At 33.9% G+C, this 10,566-nt stretch overlaps 1 protein-coding gene across 1 annotated transcript; it reads right to left on the bottom strand.

The window, feature by feature from the left end:
• Positions 1–2,033: 2,033 nt before the first annotated feature.
• On the bottom strand, positions 2,034–3,781 carry LOC149062743 (ATP-dependent RNA helicase vasa-like). The gene is made up of 5 exons (XM_089215393.1): positions 3,647–3,781; positions 3,051–3,162; positions 2,724–2,927; positions 2,266–2,426; positions 2,034–2,165 (listed from the first exon to the last, which is right to left on the bottom strand). Exons 1-5 carry the CDS (start codon positions 3,779–3,781, stop codon positions 2,085–2,087), a joined length of 693 nt encoding a protein of 230 aa, XP_089071519.1. The 3' UTR covers positions 2,034–2,084.
• Positions 3,782–10,566: the final 6,785 nt, after the last annotated feature.

Here is a 10,566-nt window from a genome sequence, read left to right as displayed (position 1 = left end):
AAAATTTACTAAACAACTTTAGTTGTCTTCTACCAGAGCAACTAACTAAGTTCATCAATTTTAAATGATGGAGAGGATGAAATAATTAACTTAGTTAAGTCATATATGGTCAATATTGAAACTACCGAACTTGGAGCTATGGAGAGTTTCGCGTTATTGTATCCCACCTATGTAAGGTTAACAGTTTGGTTAACAGCTTTGTGTTTATTTTTAGCCATAATTTGTAATGTATTAGTAAAACAGGTTAAAAAAACGCTAAGATTATGGGTAAAATATATTGTTTCATATAAATTAACGACATCGCTGTTATGTGTGCCTTATCATCAAATCTACCAAAATTAATGATTCTTTGAATAATTTTTTTAAATAATTGTTAAACGTAATTTAGGATCGTGTGTTATATTATTTATTAATTTTTTTAACCTGTAGATTATATGAGATAGACAATTTTTTTACCCTCTTCACAGTTTCTTCATAATTTTTTAAATCCTGTGTATCTAATTTCCAATAAGCCAGAAACAAAATTTCCAACTCACCTTCCAGTATATCATATGGCAATGTAGTACGAGATTCCAATAATTTGTGTACCATAAATTCGAATTCTGTAACATACCTAGGCGGAATGTGTCCGTAAGTTAAATCATACACTAACATATTTTTTTTAAATTAGTCTGTAGGTTTTGTATGACTGGAAAATTGAGTTTATTAGTACTATATGTTTTCAAAAGTTCCCCCAGTTAAGACGTTTGTACTGGTATAATTTTCCGATTAACTGACTCAATTTTCTCTAAAATTTTAGATATATCGGTATACCCGTTAGGGCATTTAAACTGACTAATATGACGATCGTATTCGGGGACACAACCAACGCAACGTACACGTGTTTCGACGTATGAACCGGACGGGTAATCTGTGCAATCGCGTAAATATTAAATGCGTTATATTATATACACTATTCAGAATTAAATATAAGATAAATCCCGGTTCGACTATGTAAACGGTTTTTTTACGAATTGTCAACGTAAACGTTGTCTTTTAGTTATAGTATAAATTCGAATATTCGTTTCGCAAATCGAGTTCCAATTCAAAAATACTGTTTTTCGCAATATTAAAAAGATCACAATCGTTTTCTTTTAAATAGTAACTTAGGTATTCGACGTATTCATCTTGACGATTCAGTAAATAGTAAAATTTATCACGAAGTTTTCGTTTTTTTTCACAATCCCGACACAACTAACACAACGTACACGTGTTTCGACGTATGAACCGGACGGGTAGTCTGTGCAATCGCCTAAATATTAAATGCGTTATAATATATACACTATTCAGAATTAAATATAAGATAAATCCCGGTTCGACTATGTAAACGGTTTTTTTTACGAATTGTCAACGTAAACGTTGTCTTTTGACAGCACGCGTTGTACATTTTTTAGGTTTTTTACGAAACTATTATCCCAATACCTGTTTCCAGATAGTGCGTAGTCGTCTTTAGAATTTGGCGATTTCTGGAGCATGTTATCTTAAAAATATTGATGATTTGAATCCGACACTGGGATGTACAAATCTTCATAATATCCTCTTATAGATCGCTCGATCCCTAACGGGCAATTTTTCCCACCTCGGGTACACGTATTGCCACGTCAAAAGGTTAAGACATCGTTTATTAAATGCAAAACATATATTACATACAAATCTATTGACCGTCATTATAGTATAAATTCTAATATTCATTTCTCAAATCGAGTTCCAATTCAAAAATACTGTTTTTCGCAATATTAAAAAGATCACAATCGTGTTCTTTTAAATAGTAACTTAGGTATTCGACGTATTCATATTGACGATTCAGTAAATGGTAAAATTTATGACGAAGTTTTCGTTATTTTTTCACAATCCCGACACAACCAACGCAACGTACACGTGTTTTGACTTATGAACCGGACGGGTAATCTGTGCAATCGCCTAAATATTAAATGCGTTTTGAAATTTTGAAAAAAACATTGTTATATTAAAAAGTAATGCAAAATGTTGTTAATCTTTTTAAAATAATAATATAAATAATTGTTAAGTATTTTGATCTCTGGCCTCTACCAATAGCTCGGAGGTTCCCGTTTTGAGCCTTGACGCCTGTACCGGTATAAAAAGTCCGGAATATTATATTGAACAGCCTGAAATAATAAATTATATTATTTTTATTTTAGTTGTATTATAAGTCATTACATAAGCTATGATAAAAATATATACATATATATAAAAAGTTTAATTTACCATGCTAAGCATTTCAATGGCATCATAATCATATTCCGGATCATAAAAAGAGACGGTCGGACCAAGATTTTTCAACCGACCGGTGCTTCCAACTCTTCGCAAATATGTTGGGATGGTTGTTGGTAAATCAAAATTGATTACTTTTGTAACGCCCGTTATGTCTGTAAAATTTAAAATAAAATTTAAGTTGTATTTATTTTACATGTTGAATATAAATAAACAAATGCAGGTTAATTTCTAGCTAGAATTTATATTAATTTCGTAAATAATTAAATTATTAACACATATAAAATACAAAATATCAATGCTGTGTCAAAAAACTGAAACTATAATAAGTATAATATAGTATACTTTATATTCTATTATATTATATTTGATTGCAATTTATAGTAAACTTAAACTTAATTGTTTTTATTATTTTTTGTCTAAGGGTCTAATACACTATAAATTAAATATACCTGGTCGTCCTCTATCAGCTACACCGGTTGTAACCAATGCCTTCATCCTTTTATTGTTAAAATCGTCTAACACTTGCTCTCGTTCCGGTGTTAAACGTAAACCGTTCACACTTGTTGCCGGAATCTCTATTTCACATAGATAGATTGCTATAAAATTAGCAACTGTACTATTTTTCACGAACACAGCCGTACCTTGGCAATCATCTGTAACAAGCAAAATATATAATATTAATAAATTATTAATTTAAATTTAAATGGAAAATATTAAAAAAACAACAGTAATTTTGTAAGTATATAATGATTAAAAACTAAAAACAGTTTACTTACTTGTGTTGTTGAGCAAAGCAACTAATAATAATCTTTTATTATGTTTTATGACGTTCATGAAAGTTTGTCTAACGTCCACACATGATGCTGAAACCATGATTTTGCTTTCTGCCTAAAATTAAGTATATTTTTGTTAAATAAATATATATTTAAATTCACATATAAATGTGCAATAATAAACAGGTTAAAAAAACGCTGTACTTTTCCGAAGTATCTATTTCTTTTAAATTAAAGTTATTGGTTATTTTATACAATCACATACACGCAGTCTCTCTGTTTTTCATTAAAATGTTATAGGTATGTGGAAAATATATATTGTGAAGCTTTAAATCTAAAAATAAACCACCCAACGCTTCAACCATCTGGTTAACCGTCAAGTATTGTAATTTTTAATGATAAGATTATGGGTAAAATATATTGTTTCATATAAATTAACGACATCGCTGTTATGTGTGCCTTATCATCAAATCTACCAAAATTAATGATTCTTTGAATAATTTTTTTAAATAATTGTTAAACGTAATTTAGGATCGTGTGTTATATTATTTATTAATTTTTTTAACCTGTAGATTATATGAGATAGACAATTTTTTTACCCTCTTCACAGTTTCTTCATAATTTTTTAAATCCTGTGTATCTAATTTCCAATAAGCCAGAAACAAAATTTCCAACTCACCTTCCAGTATATCATATGGCAATGTAGTACGAGATTCCAATAATTTGTGTACCATAAATTCGAATTCTGTAACATACCTAGGCGGAATGTGTCCGTAAGTTAAATCATACACTAACATATTTTTTTTAAATTAGTCTGTAGGTTTTGTATGACTGGAAAATTGAGTTTATTAGTACTATATGTTTTCAAAAGTTCCCCCAGTTAAGACGTTTGTACTGGTATAATTTTCCGATTAACTGACTCAATTTTCTCTAAAATTTTAGATATATCGGTATACCCGTTAGGGCATTTAAACTGACTAATATGACGATCGTATTCGGGGACTGTGTATTTAATAGGTTTAACGTTATTTATACATTTTTCTTGGAATTTTTTATCTGAAATCAGTAAAAAAAATTTAAATGTTTTTATTAAAGTTATAAAATATTTTTTATCTACAGCTGTTTTATGAAGTGTATACTCTGGTGAATCCTGATATTCAGGTTGGTTTTTAACATAATATGTATAGTCTGCAGGATCAATGTCTGCATCTAGGTATTGTAAACTATACTTAGGTATTCGACGTATTCATCTTGACGATTCAGTAAATGGTAAAATTTATGACGAAGTTTTCGTTTTTTTTCACAATCCCGACACAACTAACGCAACGTACACGTGTTTCGACGTATGAACCGGACGGGTAATCTGTGCAATCGCGTAAATATTAAATGCGTTATATTATATTGTTGGGAGCGTACGTAAATTAGAGTATTATTATTATTATTATCGGCTTAACGAATGTTCGCGAACCGTCGTGCGGTGGCGTGCCGGGTCGCGAACATTCTAGAACCTGTTTCGTTTTTAATAAATATAGGCGACATAGACGACCCCTAGTCAGTCATCGGCCATCCTAGTACGCGAGCGATTTGTAAGTAATGTTTGAATAGAAATAAACTATTGTAGTAAGAATTCGTCGATCTTTTTGTTTGTGTGTCTGTACGATCGCCGTACACACACACACCAGCTCAGGTGTGGGGTACGTTTTAATGAAATTCATTAATTTACGCACCTCCGTAGTCCGTACGATACCGCAGTCAACCGTAAGTTTTTAGTCTGTGTCAAACAGTAAGCGTCGTTTGACACATGACCAACGAAAGTCAGGGCGTAGTTACGAGATCACGTACGTTAGCAGCAAGTCGTTCAGTAAGCGGTCAACAAGTAGAAAGTATGAGTTCGTCAGGAAAGGGTGAAGAACCGATTTCGACACCGGCGACCGGAAGTACGTCGTCGAATGACACTGGTGCAAATGGAGCGGCTGCACCTCAGAATGTTGAACCTACGGTAGACACGAAGCAAATGTTGGAGACATTGATGGTTCAAAACCGTATGTTAATGGAGCTGTTGAATATGCAACAGACAAAGTCGACAAACGAAATAACGTTCGCACCGGATTTTCATAAGTCTATACCTGTATTTGACGGACTAAATCCTGGATTTCAAGCTCTTGATTGGCTGAATACCGTCAACAGTGTAGCTAATTTAAATCAATGGCCCGACAACTTTAAGTTGCAGTCGGTGCGCACGAATCTGGAAGGACCTGCCAAGCATTGGTTTTCGTCACGAAAAATCGTAAGTTGGATCGAGTTTGAAACGCAGTTTAAACGGACTTTTGTTGGAAAAGTTTCAATCGGAGACAGATGGAAAGAAATGGTACGTCGTGTCCAACGCAAAAGTGAAAATGTGCTCGAATATTTTCACGAAAAGGTTCATTTGTGTTCGTTACTTGAATTAAGTTTTCAAGAGACGAAAATGCAAGTGCTCGAAGGTCTGTATTCAAAAGAGTTAAGCGTGCATTTGTTAAGCCGCGACCACGCAGATGTCGACGAATTGTTAAATGATGTTGTTAGTTTCGAACGTTTGGACGCGTCACGCGCGTTACGCATAAGACAACTTACGTCAACGCCGAAAGAACAACAAATCCCTAGGACGCCCACGTTTACGCGTACTTCAGGATCTCGACAGACCACTGCTCCGAGCTCAAATGCTGGCGGACCTGTTAAAATTTGTTTTAATTGTGGCTCAAAGTCACACATTGCATCGTCGTGTACGAAACCACGTATTGAGAAAGGCGCTTGTTATCAGTGCGGGTCAACCACGCACCAACGTTCGAAGTGCCCGAGTCTGACGCGCACAACGTCGACGAAACGCGAAGATGCATTGAAAGGTGGTACAACAACAGAAGGAGATTCCGGAGTGATGAATGTGAATCAAGAACGACCGAAACCAGAACAGGATCACCCGAAGCCGTATGAAGTTGTTTGCGAGTGCAGTTTTCCCGTGGACCAAGACACGTCGTGTGGAATTACGTTCGCTGCGATCATTGATACCGGAAGCCCGATTAGTCTACTAAAACGTGAGTTGTTACCTTATAATTATGATGTTATTAAACCGTTGGAAAATGATTGTAATTTTTCTGGTATAAACGGTACAAAGTTAGAATTGTTAGGTATTTTTGAAACCGAAATTGTTATTAATGATAATAGATTTAAGTTACGTTTTTATATTGTACCTGATAACACTATGGTAATGAATGCTATATTAGGTAGAGATTTTATTACTAAACCAGGTGTAAGTTTGTGTTTCCAAAATGGTGTTGTAAGATTGAATTTAATCAATGACGTTAATCAAGCAAAAGTGACAGACGGTTTATACCAAATTTTGTGTGTGGATTATGAGCACGAGTTTGAGAGTGTGAAAGAAAAATTGAATGTGAACCCGAAAATGGAATTTACGTATGTAAGTGAATTGGTAGAGTTATACAAAAGTGAGTATGTTTTAGGTAAACGATGTGTACAGGATAGTACTGACCCGAATTTAGAGATGAAATTAGTACTTAAACACGATCAACCTATTTCCTACAGAGCGCGACGCATATCATATAGTGATAGAGAAAAATTAAAAGCTATAATAAGTGATTTGTTGAAAGAGGGTGTGATTAGGCCAAGTAGAAGTCCATACAGCAGTCCAATTGTACTCGTACGAAAGAAAACAGGTGATATTAGGTTATGCGTAGACTATCGTGAGTTAAATAAAATCACCGTCAAAGACAATTTTCCTGCACCTCTTATTGACGACCAAATCGATAAATTGAAAAATAAAAAATATTTTTCGCACATAGATTTAAAAAATGGGTTCCATCATGTTAGGATGAATGAGAAGTCCGTCCCGTTTACCTCTTTCGTAACGCCGTTAGGGCAGTTCGAATATTTAAAAATGCCGTTTGGATTGGCAAATGCACCTAAAGTTTTTTCGAGATTTACACAACAGATTTTTGCCGATTTAATTGATAAAGAAGAGATAATACTGTATATGGACGACATATTAATCGCGACGGAAACTGTTCTAGATCATTTCATTATTTTAAAAAAAGTGTTTAACCTCGCAGCCAAGTTCGATTTGAAGTTTCGGTTAGATAAATGTTCATTTTTGTATGATAGTATAGAGTACTTAGGATATGTGATAAATGAATCAGGTGTACGTCCTAGTCCTAGAAATATAGATTCCGTTACAAATTATCCTGTCCCCAAGAGTCAAAAACAGGTACGACAGTTTATCGGATTAGCCAGTTATTTCCGACGATTCATATCCAATTTTTCGTTAGTTGCTAAACCGTTACACAATTTACTGAAGAAAGACACTCAATTTGTTTTCGGTGAAGCTGAACAATGTTCGTTCGATACGTTAAAGAAAAAATTGTCCGAAACGCCCATACTTAGTATATATTCCCCGTCAGCTGAAACAGAATTACACTGTGACGCTAGTTCGTATGGTTATGGCTCAGTACTGTTACAAAGGCAGTCGACCGGGAAACTCCACCCAGTGTTTTACTTTAGTCAACGTACGACAGAGGCCGAATCTCGTTATCATAGCTTTGAATTAGAATGTTTAGCAGTAGTGTATTCAATTAAACGATTTCATGTTTACTTAGCTGGAATACATTTTAAAATTGTGACAGATTGTAATAGCTTAAGGTTAACATTGGACAAGCAGACTATTAATCCCAGAATATCCAGATGGGCTCTTTTATTGCAAAATTATGATTTTGAAATTATTCATCGACCTGGAACGGGAATGGGACACGTTGACGCGTTGAGTAGGTGCCATAATATTTTAATTTTGGAAGCCAATACTTTTGAACAAATATTGGCGATAAAACAAGGAATAGACGAAAATATTGTAAAAATTCGAAATAATTTACAGGTTAGAAGTGATAAAAAATTTGAATTGCGAGAAGGTCTAGTTTATCGCAAAGAGAAAGATAAGTTGTTGTTTTACGTACCACAAACTATGGAAAATAATGTAATTCGGAGTTGCCACGATGACATGGCACACGTAGGAGTAGAAAAAGTGATTGAAAATGTTAGGCGAATATATTGGTTTCCCGAAATGAAATTAAAAGTTCGTAATTATGTACGTAATTGTTTGAAGTGCATAGAATATTCACCGATAGCAGGCAAACGCGAGGGGTATTTACATAGCATTCCGAAAGGTGACCGCCCGTTCTTAACTATTCATGTTGATCACGTAGGACCGTTAGAAAAAACTAAAAATAATAATAAATTTATTTTGGTCGTTATTGATAGTTTTTCTAAGTTCGTACGATGTTATCCGAGTAAGACGACAAAAACTGAAGAAGTGGTATCACATTTAAAAGGATATTTTTGTTCCTATTCAAAACCAAAACGTCTTATTTCCGACAGAGGTACTGCCTTCACGTCAAATGACTTTAAAACATTTTTGGTGTCGGAATCCATTGAACATGTGTTGATAGCAACCGGGACACCTAGAGCAAATGGTCAGGTTGAGGTCGTCAACCGTTCAATAGTGCCAATGTTAGCAAAAATCGCAGAACCGAATGACGAGTGGGACAGAGTTATATATAAAGTTGAGTTTGCAATAAATAACACCGTACATAGATCGACCGGACAAACACCTAGTAGATTGTTGTTTGGTATTAATCAAGTAGGAGATGTGAATGATGAACTGAGACATGTGTTAGAGGAAATAAATGAAAATAAATTTGATTTGCTGGAGATCCGAGGAAAAGCGTCTGAACAAATTGTTAAGACACAAACGAAAAGCGAAGAATATTATAATGATAGTCATAAGGAGCCTATAAAATATAATGTTGGTGATTATGTCATGATAAAGAATGTTGATGTGACTCTTGGCGTGAATAAAAAACTCATACCTAAATTTAAAGGACCATATGTCGTGAGAAAAGTACTAGATCATGATAGATATGTTGTCGGAGATATTGAAGGTAACCAAGTTACTCAAAGGCCGTATGAAGGTATAATTGGTCCTGACCAAATGAAAAGTTGGGTAAAAATGGCAAACATACCATAGCGTATCAGTTTTTTTTTTTTTTTTTTTCTCTTTCTTTCCTTACGCAGTACTTATGTTGATTATGTAAACGTGTAATATAATATGTATTGTATTTATTTTTTTTTTTTTTTTTATATTTATTGTGTAAGATATGTAGGCATAATGATTTTATATATATATTTTGTGTCAGATATATTGGTGTAATGATTTTGTATTTTTATATGATTTTGTATTTTTACATTTATTTTGTATTTGTATGTTTATTTTGTATAAGATTTAACAGTTTACTGTATAGTTCCATGTTCGGGACGAACAAAAGTCAGGAAGGCCGAGCTGTTGGGAGCGTACGTAAATTAGAGTATTATTATTATTATTATCGGCTTAACGAATGTTCGCGAACCGTCGTGCGGTGGCGTGCCGGGTCGCGAACATTCTAGAACCTGTTTCGTTTTTAATAAATATAGGCGACATAGACGACCCCTAGTCAGTCATCGGCCATCCTAGTACGCGAGCGATTTGTAAGTAATGTTTGAATAGAAATAAACTATTGTAGTAAGAATTCGTCGATCTTTTTGTTTGTGTGTCTGTACGATCGCCGTACACACACACACCAATATACACTATTCAGAATTAAATATAAGATAAATCCCGGTTCGACTATGTAAACGGTTTTTTTTATGAATTGTCAACGTAAACGTTGTCTTTTAGTTATAGTATAAATTCGAATATTCGTTTCGCAAATCGAGTTCCAATTCAAAAATACTGTTTTTCGCAATATTAAAAACATCACAATCGTGTTCTTTTAAATAGTAAGTTAGGTATTCGACGATTGGATATTCAATGACAAGTTAAAAAAATTATCGACAAATGACGCGTATAACGTATGTTATAAATATGATTTACAACACTTGTTTTATGAAGCACATAAACGATATGATTGGACGCGCAATCTTCAACCGTACGACTTACAGTCAGTGGCGTGTTTAGTAGGAGGTTTGGGAGGTCAATTGACCCTCCGCTCATTTGAATTAGTAATCGACTGGCCTCTCAAAATTAAAAATCCCAAACCTAGTAGGTAATCTAATTCCTCCTGGATTAATGTCATAATATTATGCTTTACGACTCGTAAATAATATTATGTAGTGCATAATAATAGTATAAATATAAATTATAATATTATTTTAAGTAATATTGTGGACTGTGGTACAGTGGCACACCGTAATCGGTAATTCGTATTTCGTATAAGACGCTTTGTTATGAAATGATAACGTCTCTAATAATAAATAACCGAACACAATGTATTGGGAATTCCTATATTTACATTACATGTCGTGCATCAACACTCCTCGAGAGTGCCCGAGTAACAATAAGTTGGTTCCCAGTCGGTTCACACGACCGAATGGTGCATGGAAAGTGCTAAGTTCAAGTATTGAACTTTTAATAATTTTCCTATTTGTCAAGGTGCTAGGTAAG

The sequence above is a fragment of the Diuraphis noxia genome, unplaced genomic scaffold (assembly GCF_037042655.1).
Source record: "Diuraphis noxia isolate RWA-SAM2 unplaced genomic scaffold, SU_Dnox_SAM2 contig0001, whole genome shotgun sequence".
NCBI classification, from domain to species: Eukaryota; Metazoa; Arthropoda; class Insecta; order Hemiptera; family Aphididae; genus Diuraphis; species Diuraphis noxia.
This window is presented reverse-complemented; position numbering and strand designations above follow the sequence as displayed.

Excerpts from the sequence above, each read along its gene's own strand:
- LOC149062743 (XM_089215393.1), bottom strand. The coding sequence starts at position 3,781 with ATGGTACACAAATTATTGGAATCTCGTACTACATTGCCATATGATATA. Across the intron at positions 3,163-3,646 it reads ATGAAGAAACTGTGAAGAGG|GCAGAAAGCAAAATCATGGT; the intron begins GTAAAAAAATTG and ends ACTTAATTTTAG. Across the intron at positions 2,427-2,723 it reads AGCTGATAGAGGACGACCAG|ACATAACGGGCGTTACAAAA; the intron begins GTATATTTAATT and ends TAAATTTTACAG.